Source organism: Diceros bicornis, chromosome 20 (genome assembly GCF_020826845.1).
Source record: "Diceros bicornis minor isolate mBicDic1 chromosome 20, mDicBic1.mat.cur, whole genome shotgun sequence".
Taxonomy (NCBI): domain Eukaryota; kingdom Metazoa; phylum Chordata; class Mammalia; order Perissodactyla; family Rhinocerotidae; genus Diceros; species Diceros bicornis.
Window position 1 is genome coordinate 34,953,897 of NC_080759.1, and position 26,601 is coordinate 34,980,497.

At 42.1% G+C, this 26,601-nt stretch overlaps 1 protein-coding gene across 2 annotated transcripts in view; it reads left to right on the forward strand.

Annotated features, from left to right (window-relative positions):
• The window catches only part of ADAMTS12 (ADAM metallopeptidase with thrombospondin type 1 motif 12), a 315,991-nt gene extending 290,793 nt beyond the window's left edge, over positions 1-25,198 (forward strand). For both annotated transcript variants that reach the window (XM_058564273.1, XM_058564274.1), the window contains 4 exons: positions 4,424-4,600; positions 6,261-6,404; positions 13,483-13,642; positions 21,507-25,198. In XM_058564273.1, the coding sequence (XP_058420256.1) occupies positions 4,424-4,600; positions 6,261-6,404; positions 13,483-13,642; positions 21,507-21,685 (660 nt within the window). In that variant the 3' untranslated portion in view covers positions 21,686-25,198. The remainder of the gene's footprint in view (positions 1-4,423; positions 4,601-6,260; positions 6,405-13,482; positions 13,643-21,506) is intronic.
• Positions 25,199-26,601: the final 1,403 nt, after the last annotated feature.

Consider the following 26,601-nt stretch of genomic DNA (forward strand, 5'->3'; position numbering starts at 1 on the left):
CTCCATGTTCATTGGATTTTACAGATTGTCTGTGGCAGTGCTACATTTTTCAGATTTTTCACAGATGAATTAAATAGGGAAAGAGCCCCTGACTTGCTAAATACACAGTCCCTGACTTTCATACATAACTTCTCCCCAGAAACATATATTAAAGTCCAATGTGCAAAAGTCAAAACATAGAATTGCATGTTATAGGGGAGCTTCTGTCCCCAGAAAGCAAAAATTGATTGACAGGAAGGTAGATAATACACTCAAAATTACTGCAACTGTTTTACTCTTGATATAATTTGTTGTGTGTCTAATCTGTCACCTCTCTTGACACCCCAAGTGTTTTAGATTAAAGGATCCCTAAGAAGAAATGGTTAGAGGAATGGCAATTAAATGGAAGCCTTTAGGACCACAGAAAGCATGAACCCAAGACCATTTTAGTTGAGGACTGATATCCAGAGCACGAGGCCCTCCATGATGGCCTCTGCCCATCTCTTTGTCCACACCTACCCTCAGCTCTAGCATGCTGATCCACTTGATGTTCCCAGACAAGTCTTGTTGTCTCACAGCACTGTGCCTCTGTATATGCCACTTTCTCCACCTTGAATGTCCCCCACCCTATTTTGCCTGCCAAGAGAGCATCTACTCATGTGACATGATTCAGCTCAAGCTTTAGCTCCTGTATTCAAGCCTTTCCTGGCTTCTTCAGGTGACATTGATCACCTCCTCCTTTGTGTGCTCACTAGATCATGAGTGACTTACGACATATCGTCTCCATTTCTGTGGCTTCTCCCCCTGCTAGATTGGGATAAGAGCCTGGAACATAGTCAGTGCTCAATAACTAGGAAGGGGGGAAGTGGGAGTGCAGTGGGGGGGACAGATGGGCGGATGTAATGTGGTGCTGTTCAACTTAGAATGTTTGGAATGAATTATTTGATCTTAAGGGTCTTATTAATCTGTTTAGCACATGGAAAGGAGCAGAAGCAATTCTTTCTGTATCCTGGTTTCGTATTTGTTGTGCAACTTGGAGAGCAAGAATGTATTCTGAAATCAAAATAGAATACAAATCCAGTGATCTCATAACTTACAACACTCCAGAATGTTGGGTTAGTTTTATCGTCTAGTTTATTCTCCTTTTAATACCAATGGAAAAACAGAGGCTTAGAGAGGTGAAGTGATTAATCCACAGTCATGTAGCCACTTGGTGTCAGGGTCATACTTGAATGCAGTCTATTGACCTCCTCATCCTGTGTTTGTTACTTTCACTATAGTCATCTCAACACTGTGTATGTGTCCAACATGGAAAGCGTTATCAGGATGACTTCATAAATCAAAAATAGCCCAAGGAAGAAACAGTTATGATTTCGTTTTATCTCTGCCGGTGGCTTCTGTAGATAAGGGTATTTTTCATTCTAACTCAGTCTGGTTCGCAGGTCACAGCAGTTAAACAGACTGATGCCGTAACTGGGAAACTGTTGGGCCTATTTGATCGCATTAGGGCATTAGCCATCTTTCTATTCTCATTACCCTGGCTCATGTCCTCAGTCTGGTCCACAGGCTCCAGGTTAAGAAAACATGTATACAGGGGCCGACCCAGTGGCGCAAGCAGTTATGTGTGCACGCTCCGCTGCGGCGGCCCGGGGTTCGCCAGTTCAGATCCTGGGCACGTACCGACACATCACTTGTCAAGCCATGCGGTGGTGGCGTCCCATATAAAGTGGAGGAAGATGGGCATGGATGTTAGCCCAGGGCCAGTCTTCCTCAGCAAAAAAAAGAGGAAGATTGGCAGGTGTTAGCTCAGGGCCGATCTTCCTCACAAAAAAAAAAAGAAGAAGAAAACATGTATACAAATGACCCTCCTACAGGGCAATAAGAAAATGAAAATAATTGGCATTCAGCACAGAAAGGCAAAACAGCATTAGGAGTGGAGTGATTTAATATCCTGCCACTTCCCTCTTGCTAACTGAATCAGAGGCCCTTTTGAAAATGGAGTAGAAAAGTCGTAGATCGTGAGTATCTTCCCTCATTATTTACTTCCGCGTATTAATAAACTTCATATGCTCTTTGACAAAAGGGTTATGCTAATTTGAAAATTAAGTCTAAGATTGTAGCAACAAATGGAAAATAAGAAAATAAAATCCCATTTGCATTCATGTCTTGCAAAATTCCCGTTTCTTAATAAAGAGCCCTCTTGTGTTAACCATGTGCCATTTCCTGGAAATCTGTTTTGTCAGACAAATGGCTGCTTTGTGTGAAAATTATTAGCATGGTTTCTCATTTGTTCTGTGGTTAATTTTATATTGGCAGTTACTTTTCTCTCTGTGTACTTACTGAGTGGCAGGAAAATGAAGTTATTAATTTGTTTTTGGGGTGCTGTCTGGCAAGTGTTGCTTATTTCTGAGAAGCTAAACACACTTGATTTATGGAAGCATTCAAGCATCAATCACCCCCTTTGTCGCATGAGCCCACATCCTCCTATGTTACAGTCCAAGGTTTGAAGTCAGATGACTTGGTGCAATCTGCCAGGTGTCAGAAGAAGAGGAAATGGGTATTTTGGGATGTACCTCTACTGAAAGGTTTTGAGGAATTTTCTTTCACAGCCTACAACCCTATAATTATAACCATTCCACCATAGCCAGAAAGAAAGCATGATATTTTATGATATAGAGAGGAGGCCAGACAAAAACATACCTAACAGCAACGGGCACACTTCCTAAGTGGTGCATTTTCTCAACCAAGACTGCTAAAGAGATAATTGATGGAAGGATTGAGAGGGTAAAGAAAGATGCTCTTCATCACCATGGTGACCACAGATCTCTTTAGCCCACTGGGAGCACTCTGGTTGCCCTTTTCTCAAAATGTATATATTCATTCGACAAGTCTGTATGGAGCATCTATGCTGTGCCTGGCATCATGCTAGGTACTCGGGACACAGTAGTGATCAGGGCAGATAGGGTTCCAACTTCATGGCAGTGACAGTCTAATAGAAAGGATGGACAGAATAAATAAATGTTGTTCTACAATTCAAATGGAAACAGAGAAGGAGCTGAGATAAGTAACAAGAGAGGGATCCTCCTTGGGATAAGGCAATCCAGGAAGGCCTCTCTGAGGAGGTGACATTTAAGCTGAGGTCTAAAGGAAGAGCAGTAGTGGGCAGTAGGAAGGGTGGACAGAGGAACATTCAGGACATAAGAACCACAAGGACATATTGTTAACCCAGGGATAATCTGGAGGAGAAAGGCTAAGGAGCACAGGGGTTAGCCTCCATCCCACCTACCTTAGGTCCCCACCTGAGTGTGGGCAGTGGCAAGACAGTCCAGGGCAGAACAGGACTGGCCATGAAAGACTAGGATGCAGAGGCAAGACAAGCTGAAGGGGTACAGACTGGAGACTGGAGACCAAGTCTTGAAAGCTCAAGTTATGATCACATAAAAACTAATAAGGTGGCAGATAGAGTAACTTCCAAAACCCAAGGGCTCAGAGAGTAAACAAAAGAAGTACTCCAGAATAGACTGCATAAACTCTGGTTTTAGGTGACCCATGCTCATCCATGTTTATTGTGATCTTAAGGAAGTCAGCAACCTACAGGTGAACTGTGCCCTTCCCTGAGACAGAGCAGGATGCAGGGGCGGCTACACAAGGTGTGGGCACGTGGGAAGAGGGGCAATGACAGGACCCCTGTAATGGCTTGCAGTGGGCGTGTGCTGAGAAAACTCGCAGTGATGGGGGCAGGCAATGGCAGATGTAGGAGGAAGGATGGTGGTGGGGACGAGTACAGGGTTTGCTCACTCCATGAGTCAAGCCACTGAGCAGTTATTCAGTTTATTTCCCTCATATAGGCCCTTCCCTTGGAAAAGGGTAACGTCTTGCTTTCAGAGTCATGGAGAAAACAAGTTTTTAGCAGGATTCTGAGGGATAGATGGGTGTGGTTTGACAGAGAGGTCCCCCCATGGGCAGTCCTGTTTGCCTGCAATGAATACAGGCACCAGAGGGAACGGCCACACACTGAGACGGACACTGTGCCAGCGTCACCCCAGCCCTAGCCTATAATCTTCATGACAGCCCTGTGAGACCACAGTTATTATCCCAGTTTACAGACGTGACACCTGAGGCTCAGAGTTTTCTGCAGCTTTGCCCGAGGGCTCACGATGAGTGAGTGACAGAACTGGACTTCTCTCTCAGTTCTGCCAACATCAAACCCTCACACTTGGACGCCTGCGTTTTCTGACTCTGGGAGCCTCGTCTCCGGGAGCCGCTGAGTGACTCCCTCTCTACAGTGTGTGAGGGAACACAGTTCCCTTGAACTAGACCTAACCCCTCTTCACGACTGGAAGCCTGGGATTTCATGGTGCTTTGTGAAACCTCGAGGAATCAGGAGATTGAAAGCCTGACACCAGGGACGCAGGTATCCCTTTTTCTCTTGCTCTCCATACAGTGCTCCAGAAACTGCAGCGGGGGCTTCCAGATCCGGGAGATCCAGTGTGTGGACAGCCGGGACCACCGGAGCCTGAGGCCATTTCACTGCCAGTTCCTGGCCGGCATTCCTCCCCCGCTGAGCATGAGCTGTAACACAGAGCCCTGTGAGGAGTGGCAGGTGGAGCCCTGGAGCCAGGTACAGCCGCTAGAGACCCCCTCCACGCAACCAGGGAGACGTGTCTCCGTGTTACCGTGTGAGTCTAGAAGTCAGAGGAGACCACGCATGCATCATGCCAATGCCTGGCCTCCGTCCAGTGGCCCAGCACTGGGTGGGGGAGGCTCAACCTGTAGGTGCTTTCCCTGAGCCGTCATGATGCTGTTGTATCTACACACACTTTCTCATGGACTGCCATCATGGGAATGTTCTGGGCCCCTTCAGTGAATGTCAGCCAGCCCAAACAACTTGCATAGAAGGTGCAGTTCAGCTATGGGAATGTCTGCACCACTGGCTCTCAAACTTTAGCATGCTTCAGAATCACCTGGAGGGTTTGTCAACACACAGATATCAGGACTCCACCCCCAGAGTGTCCAATTCAGAGGTCTGGGATGGGGCCTGAAATTTTGTATTCCTAACAAATACCCAGAAGATGCTGAAGTTGCTGGACTGGGGACCACACTTTAAGAACTACTGGTTTGTACCTTCTTCACCCCCTTTTCCTGGAGATTGCCCTGCCAGGTGGCCCTGAATCTCTATGCACACATGTAGGTATACACAAGGATCCCTAGTGTGGGATTTCTCTCCTCTCGCCTCATACAGAGTTAAAAACAGAGTAAATAAGTGGGAAAAAATCCATGTTGACTCTCAAAGTTGGAATATCCTGAAAGCAATAGATTAGTTCTTTTGTTGAGCAGAAAGGATTAATTGTAGATAACAATTATTTAAAAATTGTATATATTGTTTTCTGTGGTTACCACCACACACATAGTGCCTGATGTGATGGGCATGATGTTGGCAGCCATAATTGTTTTGTTGTTGTGGTTACCATGCCATAATTAAGGTTTTTCAGAGTACCAAGATTATTCAAAGTACATTTCAAAGATTCTCAGTGAATTATTTAATTTCCTTCTAGAAACCTCAAGATAATGAGGTAATATATCTTATAAAATTATTCTAGTGAGCAAAAACCTGACACGTTTTAGAATTGTATCCCTTCAGGAATCCAACTTGTCACCTCGAATTTATGTTATGCGCGTTACAGCCAGTGAGTGCATCAGAACCCTAGCAAACCTGTCAATCTCACTATTCCGAATGTGGATAGATTTAATTCTAAAGCTTTATGTAGTGGGAAAGGAAGACTGAATCCCATGTTAATAGGAGATGAACAAAATTGTATTGCAAATGTGTGCTCCCCATTTAGGCTATCAGCACTAATCATAATGAAAACATTTACATTTTACATTTGGTTTCTAGATGCTCATGCCAGAAGGCAAAACGCAGATAACTTAATTCCATTTTGGAATGAAGACTCGTTTAGGTTTTTAACCAACATTCCCTCATTTTGACATAGTTTGACATTGAACTATTAAGCGTCTTCTGATTTTTTCTCTTCCTCTTAGCCTCAGAATTTCCTTTATCAGCCTCCTTCCTACTCTTTTATTCGTATTTCACCACTGTTGTTTGACATGACTGAGTGGTCATTCTAAGGAACCTAGCACAGATGCTGCAGATTCCAATACAGATACTAATATACTTAATAACATTGTACACAACAAAAATGATAGTACAAAGTTCTTCCCTTATCACTGAAAATATCACCATGTGATTTTTACCTAGCCTTGTCCCTGTTGTATATCAGTGTTCCAGGTCCTGTGGAGGTGGAGTTCAGGAGAGAGGAGTGACTTGTCCGAGAGGCCTCTGTGACTGGACAAAAAGGCCCATGCCCACCATGCCCTGCAACGGGCACCCTTGCTGTCACTGGGCCACTGGGAACTGGGACTTGGTAAGAGTCAGTTATGTTCTCTTCAATTTATTTGTCTTTAAAAAAATAGCATTTATTTTCTTTTGATTTCAAAAGTAATATATATTCATTGTAAGTGTTCAGGGTATCCATTGATTTAGGGTGTGTTTCCATATATTTTAGTTCTAGGACTCTTCTGCCATCAAATATCTCTAAGTCTGCAAAAAGTTGACCTGTAGCTGACATGATAGTCAATATTTACTGTCTTGAGTTCAGAAGAGAAAAGATCAAATACTTTCAAAAGAGAAAAGATCAAACACCAAAATTATCCCAGAGGCACAAAGCCCAAGGAGAGGCCATTTTGGCCCCAACATCTCAGATCCTCTGGCCTTTCCTAGAGCAAATAGGGGTCACCTCTGCCCTGAAGCTTGGAGTTTAGCCTGATTTAGTGAGTTTCAGGTCTCTTGTCAACCTGCGGATCAGTTTGCCAGATGGCCAGCCTATTTAATGGAGAGACAAACAAAATAATTAAACTGTAAATGAGGGAAAGATTTATTATTCTCACAAAGTTTATTTATTGCATAAATAACACTGTATCAGTGATACTGAATATAAAGAAAATTCTCCCATAGACAGATTCTGCCATTACTCTGACTTGTCTTATCTGCATTGTCTAGAAATTAGAGTCTTGAGGCAAAATAAAACACTTTATTAGGAAATACAATGCCAGGGAAGCAGGAGTGATAGAAAAGGAGGAGGAGGCAGGGAAGGAGGGGAATCAAATGTGAGGTGCATTACCAGGCTGACCACTTTTCCTAATGGAACACGCTTGGTGTCAGAAGCAACTGGTTGCTCGCTCTCAAAAGAAGGCCTTATAAGAGCTGTATGAACTGCCTCTTAAGGCAGTTTGTCCAGGGGCAGGAAGAGAGGAGATTACTGGCTCCTGTCTCCCAGGATTGAGTAACCCTTAGATGGCTAGTGTCCCCCATTGCCTTGGGTTATTCATGTGGGGGCATTGAGCAAGTCCACGTGTCTCACATCTCTTGGCAACCAGAAAGCCCAGAGTCAGGAGATGAGAGGCACACAACATGGACATGAGGTGCAGGCCAATGGGTTGTGCTTCCATCAAGTTGGTTACCACCTTAGCTGGGGCAGATCCAAGGCGAACAGCTGGGAGATGGGGGGAGCCCAGAGGATCTGATACACTAACCCCTCAACTATTAATACTTTCTAAAAGTAACTTGTTCTTGTGTAAGTATATTTTTATGGTTATAATTATAACGCAGGCCCATGCAGTATTTTGCCAAACATAATGCCCCCAGATATTTTTAGGTTACTGTATTCTTAGTAATTCTCATTGTTCATAGCTGTATAGTTGTACGTGCATAGCCGTGATCAATTTGAATGCTGGCATATATTCTTTTTCTTTTTTAATTTTGGGGTTTTTTTGGTGAGGAAGATTGGCCCTGATCTAACATCTTTGCCAATCTTCCTCTATTTAGTATGTGGGACACCGCCACAGCATGGCTTGATGAGTGGTGTGTAGGTCCGTGCCAGGGATCCGAACCCACAAACCCTGGACTGCCGAAGCAGAGCTTGCAAACTTACCCACTATGCCACCAGGCCAGCCCCTGGCATATATTCTTAAAAGAGGCTCCTGCTGCTCCATCCAACTCAAGGTCCTGTTGGTCTCTGGACACTACCCCACTCATATCTAGGAAGAATGAGATGATTCGTTACTGCTAAAGGAACATTGTGCATTAACCAATTAGCCTGCAACAAATAAAAAAATACATATTTTATTATTTTCATAACTTAAAAAAATGCCTAGTAGGCAAAGAAGAATGCCATCAAGCATTCCCTTAGACAGACAGGACCCATCGTATTTTCTATAAATGCCCTATTTTCATTAACATCTAATACTGATTCATGATGAATCGCCAAAGGAGAGTCTGGTGTCAGGGCAAGCTTCTGGTTATGCATCCTACTGAGCTGTCTGCTGGGGCCAATACCCAGCTCTCACCCCACCCCCATGGTCATGTGAACGACAGAAAATGTTATGCAGTTGTATTTTTTTTTCATATAATGTAATTTGATTACTTTACATTTAGGCATCTTACAGTATCTCCCTTGGAAATTTACTTTATTTCTTATTCATTAGAAATTCAGTTATTCCAAAACTAATTTTCCTCATCCGTCTTTGATTTCACAACCTGAGAAGATTGTACCCAACAAATAAAGCTGTGTTTCAGGATTATGCTCTTTATAAATGCCCTGGAGCCCTGTGTAACAATATAAGCATCACTAATCACATCAAATGTGACCATTAGAAGAGGAAATTTGATACAATGTGAACTGTCATGAAAATGCTATAAATTTGGGCCCATTCAGGGGCATAAAATTCCATAGAAGATTAAAAACTACAGATGAACATTTTTAAATCTCACTCAGTTCCCTGAGGCTCTAGTGCCTTATCATTCATTGTAAAGGAAAATTGGACAATGCAATTTCCTTTCTGGCAAGAATGATGATGATAGCCCAGTAAATATGACAATAGTAATAATGTGTGAAGCATATCGAGCTCTTAGGGTACACACTGAGAAGAAGAAATTGTCAAAAACATCCCCATTTGCTGATAAGAATGCAGCCTGCTCCTCGTTTTAACACTTAAGTAGCACCGAGGTTGTAAATTGTGAGGTTTTGTGTGGTTGTTCTTCAGCCAGATTTCCAGTGCATTTCTTCAATTATAATCATCTGCGTGAAGTTAGAGTGGAAAGTGTTAAAATCAGCAAGAAACTTAAAATACATAGACTATCTGACCCAACAATTCTACCTCTAATAATTTAGCCCACAAATATACCATGAAATGTAATCCTAGATGATTGTAAAGGATGTTCATTGCCATGTTGTTTGTAATAGCAATTCTTGAAAATAATCTAAATGTCCATTGATGGAAGAACTGGTTAATTTATTATAGTACAGCCCTTTCAAGATTGAATTGATCTATATTTCTGAGATATAAAAATTTCCAACAACAGAAGTTCAAAATTTCCTTAGAGGGAGTTAGAGGTAGCCGTCTCTTGGAGTGGGACATGAGTTAAAGTTTCCTTAGAAGAGCCATGTATTAAGAATTCATCAATTGTGCATATCAAAGAATAGGGGGCATGGAGGATGGCTAACACTACCAAGCCAGCCTTTGGAATTTCTCTTGGCCTCCATGATCTATTAATAAGTAAAAAAGACAAATTATAGAGTTCAAGTAAGACATGTAGATGGATTAAACATATACATTTGCTACTGTTCCCAAAACTCCATTAATTAGGCAGAAGAGATAAAAAAAACTAAAAGTGGCACAAACCCACAAAGACAAAGAGGACAGGAGCCAGCAGAGAGAGGGGTTTGGAAGCTGGAAGCAGTTAGCCAAACTTACAATTGACTTAGATGTCAGAGAAAGCTAAAAACTATCTATAGCAGAGATTTCCCAGATGCCTCTGAAGGCAGGGGTGAGGGAGAGGGAAATGGGGGTTGGTTGAAAGTTTGAAAGAGAAGCAGTTGGATCTTTAGATCCTTTCCTACATCCTGACCATAGCTTAGAAGTCTTCTCCCTGGAGAAGTGGACCAAGAGAGACTTTGGAATCAGCCACAGTTGGTGGAGGCAAAAGGGCTCATCTCATCAATGATTAAGTGAAAATACACATAGTAAATAGTGTGCCATCCCCCTCCCCCAACTGCGCTTGACAAAGAGAAGGGACGCCTTAGCCTCAAGAGAAAAAACCCTACACAATAAATCTCTTCCTGATTACCTTATGTAAAGCTACTTCTCAATAATTACCACCCATGGAACTTCTAATCAGCTCTTAGATATCTCATCTTAAATATAAATAGATAGCCTAGTATTATTGGACGTTTGAGAAAACCTGTCACACCAAGGACAAGATAACAAACCAAACAGAACAAAAGGAACTCAGAGGAATAGAGACCGTGAAAGAAGCAAATGAACTCCTCCTAAAAAATTATAATTGATCTCTTTAGAGAAATAAAAGATTATATCCATGACCTAGCTTCCTGTTGAAGCTATATAAGGAGAACTTAGAAAATTTTTAGAATAGCAAAAGTAAAAATTTAAGCAGAAGATTGCGAAAATAATGTGAAGAACTCTCTCAAGAAAAGGAAAACAAAGACAAAAAGAAAATGAGATAAAAGATAAAGAAATTATAGGATCAAGTTAGGAGGTACAACATCGAAATAATATTTCAGAAGGAAGAATGTAGATAGACTAGAAGTGAGGAAATTATCAAAGAATTAATGCAAGAAAAATTTTCCAAATCTGAAGTACATGAGTCTCCATGTCCTTCATTAAAAGCTATCAAAAAAAGTAAAAAAGTCAGGGAGAGGAGGATCTGTTTCTACGTCAGTAAAACCAGAAAAAAAATCTTATTTTACATGGTTGTTATGAGGCTTGAACTCAAGGATATTTTCTGTGCTCTTAGAATAGTGCCTGCCGTATGTTAATAGTAAGTGCAAGAAAATTATTCAATGAAGATGTTTGCATTAGTTATAAAACATCAAATGGTTTCTCCATTTGATCTCTGTTGGTTGAGTGGTAGTAATAATAGAATCCAGTCTTCATGTATCTGTTTTATAGCTTCTCACAGAGTCTTTGCTGATCATCTGCTGAACCCTGGGAATCAACTTTTCCAAACAGACTAGTTTAAGCCGATGAGGAGCCTTGCACTTTTACTGGACAGAGCATCCAGGACTGAATGAGGCTAGTGCAAGAGTTCGATGTAGGCAGTGGTAATTCAGTTACTCAGTAGCCTTAGCTGGGAACTAAGCCCCAGCTTAGCCCCATCCCTATGTTGGGCGCTCAGTTCTGCACAAAGATCCCTTATTTTTACTGGATCCAAAGAAGTAGAACTGGGCAGTAAGAGAGGTATTACCTTCTCTCTAAAACCCCAGATTCACAGCATTACCGCTATTAACAAAACCCGAATCAGCAACATGCTTCCTGCTTGATCTTCCATTAAATACGTCACAAATTCATGCATCTTCTTAATCACAAGTCATTTTAATTGGCTAGTAAATGCATGGACAATGACCTTTCTGCTTATTTTTGTCCTTGGCTTGGAATTAGCTCTTCCGTCTTGATTTGCCCTGCCTGAGAGGGCCTGCATGACTTCAGCACCCAGGACCAACCCAGCCTTGTTCTATCAGACTCTTAGAAGCAGAAAGCAGGAAAAGAAGTCATTTGTTCTTTATCTAACAACATTATTTTACAGAGGAAGAAAGAGAGAGGTCACGTGAATGATCCAGGACCATGTGCAGTGAGTGAAAAAGCCTGAGGATTCTCCTGAATCCTGGTCCAGTAGTCTTTATCATGTTCTGGCTTGATTAATTTCCCTTGTTCTTTCCTCTGTGGCACACTTTTATTTACTCAGGATCAATTGAGTAGTATTTCTTACTCTTTTTTTCCTTGTCCATATCCATGGAGAATTTGAGGTGAATTCACTGAATAAAATTACCTTCAGGTTTAATCACAGAAATCTCTGACTTTATAAAACAAACATGAAGTTCCATGGTGATGACCATGCTCTAGGCTTTATGAAGTGTAGAATAAAATAAAGCAGTGGATGTTAAGAAAAATTTGATGTTTTTCCTCCTATCCCATATGGGAGTTTCGTAGGAAACAGGGTTTGGCAGCAGTATTCTGAGTTGATCAGTGGTGTCCCAGTGTGAGTATTTTTTTATCTAGTGAGCTGAGTGACCAATAATATTTCAAATGGAAAATGAAATGTTTTGGTCCTCGTGATTTTTCCAGAATTTGCCATGCAGCAGTCTTTTTCGGCTAATTGATCCATGAGCATTTGTTGAATGTCAGGCTATGTTTAGCACTAGTCTAATTGCCAAGCAGAATGAAGAAAGAGGAGCTGGTTTTTGCCTTCTAGGAGATTTTGATTATATAAGAAAGATGAGGCTAAAAGTAATAAAATGTGAAATAGAATGTAAATCGTAAGAGTACGTGTGGTTCGCAATAGCCAAGAGGTAGAAGCAACCCAAGTGTCCATCAGTGGATGAATGGATAAACAGAATGTGGTATATACATACAATGGAATATTATTCCACCTTAAAAAGGAAATTCTGGCACATGCTATAACATGGAGGAAACTTGAAGACTTATGCTAGTTGAAATAAGCAACTCACAAAAGGACAAACACTGTATGATCCCATTAATATGAGGTACCTACCATAGTCAAATTCATAGAGACAGAAAATAGAATGGTGGTTGCCAGGGGCTGGGGAGGTGGGGTGGGAGATGAAGAGTTCTTATTTAATGGGTACCGAGTTTCAGTTTGGGAAGATGAAAAAAGTTTCAGAGACAGATAGTGGTAATGATTGTACAACAATGTGAATGTGCTTAAGGCACTGAACTGTATACTAACAAATGGTTAAAATAGTAAATTTTATCTTTATATATTTTACCACAATAAAAAGGATTTTTTTAAGTGAGTTTACATGGTAAATTCAGGCACATTTTCTTACATCCCCGGGAATCATCTTATATAAGTTGTTTTCCCAGGCCAGAGAATCTCCCTTCTGCTTCCAGGTGGCCACATCCTGACATTATGGTGGAATCTTATCTGTTAGAATGGCTTGAGACCACACATGGTCCAGCTAGGTCCATTCCAAGTTCTCTCTCCATTCCACCTTGGCTTTCCCCTCCCACTTCTCTTTTTATCCTGCTCTCAGCTTCCCTTTAGCTGTCTCCCCTTTCCTCACCTCTGATTCCTAGCCCCAATCAAAACCAGTTCAGAGAAACCAGATTGCTGTGGCACCAAGGCCCAGAGATGAAATTTTTTTCTATTTTGCTTGCAGTTCAGCCTCTATCCACGTTCTTCAGAGAACGCAATAGTAAATTAAGCCGAATTCAATCCACACAATCTATAATGTGGACTCTTCCTAAATTCACATCTCCAAATTATTAGGACTTTTAGTCTATGGCTCCTTCAAAAAGACTTCTGATAATTGAGACTTGCCTCTACTTGACCACAGTGGGGTTAGAGGTGTTCTGCTGGAACATCCTGGGGAAGAAATCTGACTCTCCATGTACCCTCTCTTCCAGTGCACCGCTTCCTGTGGAGGTGGCTTTCAGAAGAGGACTGTCCACTGTGTCTCCTCAGAGGACAATCAAACTGAAGACCAAGACCAATGCCTGTGTGATCATGAATCTAGACCTCCGGAATTCCAAAAATGCAACCAGCAGGCCTGCAGGAATAGTGATGGTGGGTGAATGTCTTTGCTCAGGGGGAGAGAGCTTTTCATAAATAAGTTGTCCCGCATGACTCGATTTGTGGACAGTTTTAGTCCCCTTTACTGAGCTGGGAATCTTAATGCTGAAGAGGCCAACCAGCTCCGCTGGGAGCAAGCTGTCTGGTTTGGTGAGGTTTGACTCTAATTCCTTGAGGGGTTATCTCATCGATTTTCCGATCTCAAAGTGCATTCACACTGACGTCATCCCACACAGATAAGAATCTCTTCTATTTTTTCAAAGATTTCTGAGAGATGCTCTAGCCTTCCTCAGGAACCCAATCAGGTACTGAATGGCCCTCTTTATCCATCTAGCACTGCTGTCTCAGGTCAGTTTCCACAGACACAGACTCTGAGGTGCAAATTTGTGTGCACAGGATTCATTAAGGAAATGTTCCTGGGGAAGACCATTAAAGGAATGGGGGAAGCAAGACAGAAAAGGGAGGCAGCATGGCCAGGCTGCCCTCTCAGGCACAGTCCTAGCTTCAGCCTGGTCCCAGAGGGGAGCTCCAGGGTGTAAGTTTTGTCTCAGAGTTGTTTGCTCTTGAGGCTGGTGAGCTGGACTTTCATACTCCTACACTCTTCAGCCATTGGCCAATGGCTACCCCAGGGTGAATTTGTAGTGAATTTGTAGGTGTTAAGGCCCCCTACGTGGAGAGACAAAGCAGCTCCAGTAGGCTGTGGGCAGTCCTGTGAAAGAGTCAGGGTCTCTAGGTACTAGAGGCTAAAGAATAGGGATGCTGGGACTTGGGTGGGTGGGGATGATGCATGAAAATGGACAAAAATCCAAGGAGGGAGATTTGAATGGTGGAACATCACTGTTGTCCGTTACACTCAACTTTCACTTTCAAAAAGCATCCCAAATATGAATGATATATTATGGTCACCTTAGTCATTTGAAGCCTGTGAGACTGCAGCCTGGAGAGGTTAAGTGGCATGTTTGTGATTACATGGTGGGGTGTTCTCCTCTTTCTTCACGTGCCTCCCTTCCTCAGAAGTGGAAAGAATCCAGCTTTGGAATCAGACAGCAATTGGTTTGCATCCCATAGTAGCCATTTGCTATCTATGTGACCTTGGCGAGTTATTTAACTCTCTGAGCCTCAGTTTCCTTTCGGGTATAAAGGGAATAACTTCACAAGCCTTATGGAGTTGTTGTGAAGATTTTAAATAGCATGTATTTAGTGTACCTAAAAAGAAAAAAAATCCATCACAAACCAGCTGAGTTACCTCCCTTGGGCAAGTTACTTCATCTCAATAGACTGCAGTTTTCTTATCCATAAATGAGTGGGTTCAACCATGAACTCTTTCATGTCTCTTTCATTGATATTTTGGGCTTCGTTGATATGAGGATTGAGATTTCTAAATTAAAAACCTAGAGAGAAAGTTTTCAGACAGGGAGAGAGGATTTTTTGATAATTTACTTACCTCAATTACAAAGTGGAGAATGCCTCTTGTAGTCCAGAAATTGGGATTTAGAGGGTCAGGATGAATTTAGTCTGTCCCTAATTAAAGAATTGACTATGAGACATCAACTAAGGGTCATTTTGCTCTTGAAAAAGCAGCATGTTTTTTGTACACAGTGGTAGTTCTTTTTCCAAAGATTCTTAAAGATGAGAGATAGTGAAACCTGTGGTCTGTGAATCTGCTCCTCACCTCCTTCCAAGTACTGAGGGCTGGCATTCAAAAGAGACCGCCATTAGAGTTAATATCCTGAGAAGATTTTCCCTAGGGGTTGTTTATTTATACATCATGCATTTATTTAACAAATATTTGTAGGGCGCTTACTTTGTGCTGAACATAATGTCAAACAAGGAACAGAACTACAAACCAGTGACAGACACCAGTAAGGGAGGTAAGGATGTTGTGAGAGTACTTGGGAACGGCACTGAACTTAAACTGAGGAGAGCAGGGAAGGCCTCCAGAGGAAGTGAAGGATGAGTAGAGGTCAGATGAGAGGTTCCAGGAAAAGCTTTCAGTTTCTGCAATAACCAGGAAGAATTTAACGTAATGGCACATAAGTGTAACTCAAGTACAAAGTTCAAGGGGAGTTAGGAAACAGTAGGGCTGGAGAAGTAAGTTGGAGCTAGAGGATAAAGAACCTTGGGAAGTATGCTGATGAATTTGGACTTTATCCCTAGGGCAGAAAGGAGCCATTTGAGTATTCCAAACAAGAGAGTGAAAATAAGAAAGTCACGCTGGCTGCAATGTGGAAGATAGAGAAGGAAGACCAGTTAGGAGACTGCAACTCTACCCCAAGCAAGAGATGTATATGGCATGAATTAAGGCAGTAGAAGTGCAGGTAGAGAGAAGTAAATGGATTCAAGAGCTCCTCAAAAGAGAGACTTGACAGGACTTTGTGGCTGGGGAAAGAAGAGGGAGAATAAAGCCCAGATTTCTGACTTGGGCAACTAAGTAGATGAGGCTGCCATTCACTGAGAGAGGAAGCCCCAGCGGGGGTTTGGGAATGCAAAAAGGTAATGAGTTCTGTTTGGGACATGTTTATTGAGGAGCCTATGGATCATTTAGATAGGAGTGTCTGGTGATGGATTTTCTGCACGGTGTGGAGGCCAGGAGAGAGATCTGGGTTGGAAATCCTGAACGCAATGCATTGAGGGGGAAAATGCTTTCGATATGAACTTCTTTCTTTTCTGACCAACTTGCATTTGAGGATGGCTATTATTGACCTTACATGAAACTCCAAAAGAAGCTACCTAAAGCTCATTTTCAGAAGTGTTATTAATTTTTAGTCTTCCAGACTCTTGCTACTCAAAGTGTGGTCCCTGGAGTAGCTGCCCTGGCGTCACCTGGGAGGATCTCAGGCCTCACCCCAGACCTTCTGAATCAGAATCTGCATTTAAACAAGATCCCCAGGTGATTTGGATGCACATTAAAGTTTGAGAAGCAGCCTCTTCTAGATCAAGGGGCCAATTTGAGACCCTCTTCCTTTCATCTCATCTCATCACCTTCTATGGTACCACGTTTTTAAAATGTTGAGGCTATAGAATCTTTCTATGTTTTGTTGATTTTTACATAATTGAAGCAGCAACTTTGTCTTGGTTGACCATACCTAGTGTTACGGGTTGTTATTTTTAAATTATACGTAGATTGTCTTTAACTATCTTATTGCGGGACAATGCAATCTTTAATAATGAAAACTGGGTTAAACGCTTACCTCGTATTTTTTTGTCTTGAAATCTCACACTGAAGAGATGGTAACTAATAGTTGGCTGGCAATGAATGTAAATAACAATGAATTCCACTCACCAACAATTATCAGGGCAGGGAAAGTTAATTACTAGCTTCTCTTGAAGGCAGAGCATAGAAACAACATGAAAGAGCAGCTGCAAGAAATTCCTTGGTTTAAAGAGCCAACCACCTACCCTGACCACTGTGCCCTCTAAAATGCTTTGAAAATAAGTCATTCAATGCCCAGATTCTTGTCAGCCAGCCAGCCAGCACAATAAACATACCCCCATTTCATCTTGTAAGGTTGGGTATGAATTCATGTAAGGTTTGCTTTTCTCTCAGCCATTTTACTTCTTTTAGGGGCCATCTAAAATGTTAATGACTTAAAATCTAAATCAGAACTATCATTTCCATAGTAGGGACTATAAAACCCTTTTCAAGTATCTGGGTTAAAAAAAAAAAAAAATCAAAAAAAAGTTCATCCAGAAATATTTACTGAGTATCAGCTATATTCTAGGCATTACATTCATAATGATTAAAAGACAAAAGCAAAACTCTTATGCACACCATTCTTGGCTTGTTTTGTTCTTGTTGTTGTTGTTATTTTAATTTGGGGATGAGAAGTACAGAAGGCAAATAAAAAGAATAAGGAAAATAATAGTACTTTCCTTAGGACAGTACGTAGACCCAAAGTTGACACAAATGAACATTTGCATCAGCACACTTTCTACTGAAGGATATTCTTCCAGATGAATAGGATTTCATTCATTCATTTATTCAGCAAATATTATTGATCACAAGATATATTGCGGGCAAGTGCTAAAAATGGAGGACATAGAAATGAGTACAACACAGTTCTTGGCCTTAAGGACCCAAAGTCCTATAGAAACAGTATTTGTCAACAGTATTGAAATTGTTTTTAAACTTTCTTTTGTGGGCAAAATATTATCCGTTCAACCTAGACACAGCCAACAGCAAAGAAACAAGCTTAAACTGTCCCTTTAAATTTCCAAGTATGGTTTCTATTGAACAGGCAGAGGCAAATTGGCATCTCCTCTCCAAGTTGCCCCTAATTATAAGCATTGTGTGTGCTTTGGCTGGGATCCAGTTAGCTGATGAACACAACAAGCCTTCATTGTTTTACAATAATAAGGAGAACTGGTGCAGTAAAGCCATGCCACGATGTTGGGCTCATAGTCATTGTCTAAATGAGCTGCTAAATACAGGCCTGGAACATAGGCTCCTAATATAGGCCACCACTGTCTTCCACTCTTCCTTCAAGTCCCCCACTCTCAAGCAGGAGGACCCCAGGACGTGGCATGTTCCCAGGGCTCTGAGGACCATTGAAAAGAAGGGCTCATGGTCTCATGGTTCCCAAGATCAGGCAAAGACACCAGGCTTGGTTGAGCCTCTTTCAGTCATGTAGGTGTTGACCTAACCTGACAAGTGGGGGTCCTGTGTTGAGCAAATGAGGATGTTCTGGTTAGGGAAGACCTGTTCCTGTGATCCCCTCCTCCCCCAAGACCAGTATAAGAGATTCCTTCTCTTGGTGGCAGAGCTTTAGAGGCACTGAGGCAACATTCAAATTCCAGTGTCACCATCTACATACCAGCTATGTGCTGTTGGGCCAGTTACTAAGCCTCTCTGAAACTCTCAGTTCTTAAAAGGAGAAGAACAGATATATCTACAAGTAAACCGTAAGGATCAAAAAAGGTAGTATATGTCACGCCCATTGCCTAGCATGCGCTTAATAAGTTGTATCTGTGTTATTATTAATGTCATGGGAGAAGGAGTGCATTACTTTCCTAGGGCTACCATAACAAACTACCAGAAGCTAGGTGGCTTAAAACAACAGAAATTTATTCTCTCACAGTTCTGGAGACTAGAAGTCTAAAGTCAAGGTCTTGACAGGGCCATGCTCTCTCAGCTTCTGGTGGTTGCCAGCAATCCTCTTTTTGGCTTGTAGCTGCATAACTCCCATCTCTGCCTCCATCATCACATGGCCATCTTCCCTCTGTGTGTCTGTGTCTTCATATGGCTTTTTCTTCCCTGCGTGTGTCTGTCTCTTCTCCTCTTCTTATAAGGGCACCAGTCATGTTGAATTAAGGGCCCACCCTATTCCAGTATGACCTCGTCTTAATTTACATCGTAATTACATCCGCAAAGAAAGATTTACAAATAAGGTCACATTCACAGATACCAGTGGTTAGGACTTCAACTTTGGGGGACACTTAAACTTTGGAGAACAAAATTCAACCCACAACCGGGTTAAAGACTTTGGGGGCCTCCAGGAGGCCCTTTTTATAATGGTGGACACCCTTGAGAGAGATTACACTTTAGCCCTTAGCAGAAGTCTCACACGCCATTTACAGAACAGTTCAAGATAGAACGTAATGCCATGTTTGAGCAAATGTTACAATAATAACACAAGTTTGGAGATTGAGACAGAAGGGATCCATGTGAGCCAGCGTGGCCAAAAGAAGCTTTGTGGAGAGATGGGATGCAAACTGAGCTTTCACGCTTCCTCTGTCTTCTTCCTTTCTTAAAGTGGCCCCAGAGCACTCACTTACTCATGGCAGGAAGAATGTGGGGCAAAGAGCTACCCCAGAGGCACCTTCTCCGTCCACCATCCACAAAGCTTCAGAAGAGGCTGACTAAGAAATTGCAGCAGCCCTGTGACACCCAGGCTTCCAGGCGGGGCCCTGTTCCAAAGCCAGAAGCCTAGGAAGGAACCCTTGCCTTGTTCTGAACAGCAGCCCACACGAACATGGCCCAGGCCCCATGGAGAATGCTGCTGCTCTGGTGGGGATGTGGGAGATGAAGAGCTCAAATTCCTATTTCATAGTAGTAATACTTGGCTGAAACATGGACTCTTTCTGAAATGTCAGAGCACGTAAGGAAGTTTCCTGTGGTATTTTAGGAGAGATTGCTTTTTATAATAGGCTTAAAGAAGAGGCCTGTAGAAGAAAAGGATCGGCAATGAAGAGGTTTTGGGTTCTAGGAACATGATATGTAACCTATTCCCAAGTGCACTTAAAATCCCCAAACAAAATGGAATTCTGACAGGTAACAAGACGTTTATTTCTTCCCCAAAAAACAAGGCACAGTCAAGGGAATGATGAGTTCTGGGGAGATAAAGAGCATTTTTTGCCTTTGTGATCTGAAGGTGAAAAAAAAGCATAGAGAAGCAAAAATACTGTCACAGGTTTTGGGTAAAGAGGATATTACTTCAATTTCTACTTTTACTGACAGTTCCATTTACAAAGGACAGCAGCCTATTTATGAAAAAGCTTTTCTTCAAGACTATTCAAATATTTTCTATAAAGAAGAAAGAAAGGCAGCCAGAGCTCTGAGAGGCACTCAAGCAAAGTTTGAAACAATTTCACTTTATAGAAGAAAAATCTGCTATTTGGGTCTTACTGAATTCTTTCCAGACCAGGAATACGTGGGCCAGTGCAGTCTGAGTACCACCCATAGGATGTGTGTGTTGACAGTCCCTGAGAAGTCTAGTCTAACTCTCTGCTTCATGTACGAGGAAAGCAGGGCCGAAGAAAATTGGAGGACTTATTTGCCCAGGGCTAGTTAGAATAGAACAAGGATTCAAACCCAGGTAACTAATTGTATACTTATTATGGGAGTTCTTTGTGTATGTCTTATGACTTCATCTACGTGGAACCTTTCTGGAGGGCAGTGACCACATTTTACATATCTGTATCTTTTGCTCTGTTGAGCTGTGCTCAGGAAGCATTGGTGAGTTGCCTGATTGGGTCATTGCTTGGTCCTCTTAGTGGTATGATTGATAAAAGCATGAGATCTAGAGTCAAAACTGCCTGTGTTTGGATCTGGTTGTGCCACTTATCAGCTACATAATATTGTGCAAGTTCTTAACTTCTATGGGCTTTACAGTCCTCATTTGTAAAATGGAAAGAACGGTTGTAAAATGGAAAGAAATATATTTACCTGATAGTACTATTGTGAAGATTAAATGAAGCGATGCATGTAAAACATTACATTCAACTATTGCACGACAATACTGCGTAGCAAAACACCTCTAAATTCAGGGCTTTAAAACTACAATCATGTATTTCTTGCTCAGCATCTACCGGTCAGCTAAGGTTCAGCTGATCTAGCTTGGCCTTGGTTGGCCTTGGTTGGCCTTGGCTGCAAGCTGTAGCTTGGGTCTAGGTCTGCTCCATGTGTCTTTCATCCTCCTTGGTCCAGTGGCTGCACAAGCCAGGTTCTTCTTATGGTGACAGCAGAAGCTCATCAGGGCAGGCTCATCCTCCTGCACATTCCAAGGCCCTGCAGGGATCATGTCGATTAACATCCCATTGTCCAAAGCAAGTCATAGGGCTGAACCCAAAGTCAGGGAGGGGGTAAGTATTCACCACCACCAGGCAGCCATGGCAAGGGTGGGAATGTATGTAACACTGCTACACAGGAGTGAAGAATTGTGACTGATAATTCACTTTAACACAAACACTTGGCACAGTGTCTGACATGTAATCAATGTTCAGTGGATGTCAACTATTATTATGAATTGTTACGGAGCCTTTTTTGTTAGACGTGTAATGTCTCTCATTAATAAAAGTTGTGCTCGGTCACTTACAAAGGATAATCTTTGGGTTTTTTCTTATATTTTTCTCCTCACAGATTTACTTTGCACCAAGGACAAGTTATCAACTAGTTTCTGCCAAACACTAAAGACCATGAAGAAATGTTCTGTGCCCACTGTGAGGGCTCAGTGCTGCTTCTCATGTTCCCCGACACACGTCATTCGCACCCGAAGACCAAGAAAGCCACAGCTGTTCAAAAACCCCAAAGCGTTCTAAGTCCACAAGGAAGCCACCCTCCACCATAGACTGCAGCAGCCTGCTGACCGTGACATGTTCCAGCTCCAGGGACCCCTTCACTGAAGTTTTTCAGGTTAAACTTTAGCTCATGACAAAACAAAATTCACTGTGTTCCTTTAGCCACAAAATGTCCCTCACAGGAGGCATAGGACTGTAATACTTGCCGCTCCCTGATAGGCAGGTGAGCTATCCAGGAGAATCAGGCATCTCCTGGGATCAGCTCCTGGGCGAGGTGAAGGCAAGCCTGTGAAATGATGTCTTTTTTTCCACCCCTAAAAATAAAAAACAAAGAGATCAGGTTTTTTCCCAGACTACCTCAAGAGTATCAGGAAAGAGAGCCACACTTATCAGGGAACAAATAATCTTGCTAATTTACCTTGGTGAAATCATCCCTTGTTTTTCTCCCAGAGCAGCTGCTGTTTAAAAAGTCACAGGAGAGCTTTTAGGAACATTCCTTTAATTCATCCAGGCAGAGGACCGCTTTCTCCACCCAGTGTTCAACTGGGGCAGGAAGAGAAAGTGCTGGCTATACCCCCTCAGTCGATCCCTAATCCTATAGATTCCATATCTGGGCTGCTTAGACTCCATGCCTACCTGGAGACACTAGAATAAGAGGAAACGGGCAGAAACTGTAGGATTTAGTAAACCTAAGGGATTTAGGTTAGTTATATGGAAGATATTTCTGACTTAAGAATAATTTCTATGAAAACTCTTAAAAACCAAATAAACACAAATCAATTTTTGCTAGTATAAGAAAAGGAATGTGGGCCTTTATTCTTCCCACTCTCCTGGCAAATACCTATTCCTTTGCAGAAGAACAAGAGAGTCTTCCTGTCTGACTTTTCCCCTCCAGCATATTCCCCAACTGCTATAGCCAGGTCCATGACGGCAACCCGCCCCCACCTACCCCCAGGTTGGAAAATGGAGCTCTAGATTAAGATATTTCAAAGACCCAGGTAAATTGTATTAAGTACAAAAATTTAGTACAAACTTCCAGTCTTGAGAAAAAACTTCTCAAAAGTGAGGTAAAGATAGCCACTCCCAGTACACCCAATAGTTACTTTTGAGGATCTGTTTCCTTGGGGGGAACAGAAGAGTCTGGGGAGTCCAAAAAAAGTGAAATGAAAGTTATAATGCTTATTCTGGATGTTCCCACCACCCATCAGGAGAAAGAAGTAGGCTGTGGTCTCAAATTCAATGACTGAACTTGAATTTGAGTTCAGTCCTTTACATGAACTGAACCGGATAGTGAGGGTGGATGGATGGGTGAAGCCTCAAGGGGAGGAAGCTCTCAGAACCAGCTCTTGACAGAGGGGAAGGCAGGGATGTGGCCTTCATGTAATGGGCAGCATATTTTCAGATTCATGCACAGGTACAGTTAATATTTACCATGGAGCACAATGTCCCATATCTCCCTTGGATTATCTATCCGTTCAGCAGAATGGTGCTATTGAAAAATGGTGCTAATATCTAGATGGTGGCAGAACTAGTATAAATATACAGATAGATGTACAAGTGGGCAAGTCCATATACATCTTCTGTTAAATGTGTAATGGTGTTGCTGGTCAATGCCAGTTCTATTGCTTGGATACCAGAAGCTTAAAATTTTTATATTATGTGCTTTTCATTTTTTTCAGCCATTAATGTGTATTATTCTGATAAATTCCTGTGGAAAATAAAACACTGGGGTTGGGATGAAATTCAAGACAGACCAGAAACAGGAGGAAAGTAGAAATGTTTACCTAAAGCCAGGGAATTTATGTCTAGATACTAATTATATTCTTGTATTCCCTGTCTTTAAATATAAGCATTTCTGACCGATGACAATCGCTGGAAATAACAGTTTTAGAGAGAAGATGCTTAAATTGTTAGTGACATGAGTAGAGGAGAACTTGATCTTTCCTAATGGGGCAATTCTCAAAGACTATCCCTGAAGTGTAATGTAGGCTTTCAGGGGATTAATTTAGGAAGGTGGATTGATTTAACTTAACCCGGTACTGTACTATCTTAGAGTCATGCATGTCATCAGAGACCTGGATATGACCAGTCTTAAAAACTCAGGAACAAACCCAGATTCCTACTGACCTCAAAAAACTGAACTAGGCCAGATTTCCCAATACACAAAATGTTATTTATGACCCACATGGCAAAGATGGCAGAAATGTAGGGAGAATATGGCCAGGTGCTCCATTCTAGGCCTTTCTCCAGTTTCTCAAAGGCGGAATATTGGCCCCTAATCATGCATCATGAGCATTCACTTCCTGTATTGAGGCTGTGTTGTGAGACAGTTGTGTGGCATCTGTTATTCTGGACCCCAGGATAAAGATAGCACTTTCATTATTGGAGTCATCTGACACGGTTGTTGCCTTGACAATCACTCAGCTTTGGGTCATCAGGGTTTTGACAGGTGCCTGTGCTTGCAACAAGAGAGGGACCTCAGATTAACAGGGAGCCTCTGAAGGCAAGAACCTAGCTGGTATCTTCATCATTTCTTTGATGTTCACAAGGGCCAACATGAAGCAGCATTGTTGGTTTATTTCCTCCCTGTCCTCCTTTCTTCCCACCCTGAACAATCAAGTGAGAAGTGTAACAAAAAACACTGGATACACATCAACCGTGAACCAGAAAGGTCCACCCCAGGACCTGGTGCTCAAATACATTAAGGTTCTCAAACCCAGTTTGGTTTACATGGCTTCCACAGTGGTAGAATTAGCTCTTCTCTGAAAAACTGTGGGTTAATTTAGTTCTTGAACATTGAAACATAATTCAACACACCATGAGAAAACAAAATTTCAAGAGACTAAATAGTGAGTACTTTTCTAAGACAGAAAATCATTTTGTGATACAAACAATTGCCTCTTTGTAGGAATGACTTGGTTTATGATGGGTTTTCTTAAACAAGAGCACACCTCCGTCCAGTCTCCTAAGACACCCAAGTCTCCACTTGATGGAGTCATCCCAATGTGATGCTTTCAGATATTTAGTGAATGTTTTTGGTAGCCTTCATCAAGTTTCTGAAACACAATTTGAGAGATTTATATTGTTTCAGATCATAATTTTCCAATCAATTGGCTAAAATCCTCCAAACTCTGAAAGCTACACATCGCTACCCCGGAGGTTGCAGGTCTTAGCTCTTCTCCCTCCTGACTTTAAGATGAAGCCCTGGGACCGTGTGTCTGGTGCTCAGTGCACTGCGATTCACTTCCAAGAAAGAGCCCACATGACATGAACTGCCTGGTGCTACAACTTAGCCAACATATCTGATGCTACTCCTATTTTTTGTATTGCTAATTCAAATATTGCTATTATTAGTATTATTATTTTAAGTTATGGCATTAAAAAAATGGTTGGGAAAGCACAATTCTACCTATTACTGTCCTCCAAAGTGGTTGTGTGTTGTACATGGCCCAACCCATTGCCCTCCCTGCACCTCTGTGCTGCTTTGCCAGGCCCAGCCTCCTTAAGGGGTACCTCAGTGGGTACCTCAGTATTTAAAACCAGTATTTAAAACTGACTGTAATCATAGCCTGCCGTTGTGTGGCATCAATAAATGGTCAAACTCATTGATGTTTCCATGTGATTCATTTAGCCCTGCTGTGAGACTCCCATCACCCACCGGTGTTACCCTGGAGTTTACCAACCCGGAGGAGGATGCTGTCAATTTTTTACTCCCATGATCCTTGCAGATTCCCTCCTACTCCACCCCTAGATCAATATGTCACCAAATGAGTCACATCCCAGGTGAGGTAGAACTTAGGTCTCTTCTGATGAATGATTATGCACCAACTGACACAATCCACCATAGAATAATCTGAAGTGATGCCTAAAATTCTCCACAATGCCAGATACAATGTATTCAGACTTGTAGCTCATAGCATAACCCACTCCCTCTTCTGACCCAAAGTGTAGACTTAATGCTTAAGAGAAAGTAACCTACCTCTAGAGGGATTTGCTTTGGAAATCCAATTCTTTTTCAAAGATGATGCATAGCACAGTAAGTGCAACCAGCAAAGGTAGAATCTGGACATATGGACATGGAATCCACTCATATGGCATGAGAAAAGCATTGAGGCAAGAAAGTGCCAGGCATCTCCAAGTGATCCCTAGAATGTTTGAGGGCTTGTGTAGGAGTGGTAGGAATCTGTTTTTGGTCAAGAAGACATCACAGAGGGCCATGAAGTCCTCCCTGTTTGTACCTTAAAAACGCGTCTCTATGACCACTAGGTAACTCTTATCCTACAAAGCTCAGCTCAATGCTGCTTCTCCTGAGAAGACCCTGCTAGAAAGACCAAGGCATTTCTCTGCTCCTTCACCTTGTCCATTTTCGTCTAGAACAATAGTTCTTAACCAGGGGTGATTTTGTCCCCCAGGAGACATTTGACAATGTCTGGAGACATTTTTGGTTTTCACAACTAGAGGGTGGAGGAGGGAGTGGTATCTAGTGAGTAGAGGCCGAGGATGCTGCTCAACAAACTACAGGACAGCCCCATCCCCAACAAAGAATTATCTGGCTCAAAATGTCAAATAGTTCTGAAGTCGAAAAACTGCACTAGAACAATTATCACCTTGGAGTGAGTAGCAGGGTTTCTGGGTTGAGTAAAACTGAGCTCACCCTAAAATTCAGACCTCACAAAAAGACTGATGAGGTGGGTCATAAAGCCTCTGAAGAAGAAAAAATATGTATCAGGATTCGAAGCACACCAGCTTGATAAGAGCATCTTGATCTTGGAGGGGAGAGAGGATAGTAAGCATAGCGCCGAAAGAGTCTTGGACCAACTCCTGGGGGCACGGGTGTCTCAATCCTAGAGCCAGGGGTAATAAACCAAAAGCAAGTAAAATGAAAAAGCGAGATGTTGGAGGTTTGGTTAATCATCCTCCTCTTACTAAGGTTTCTA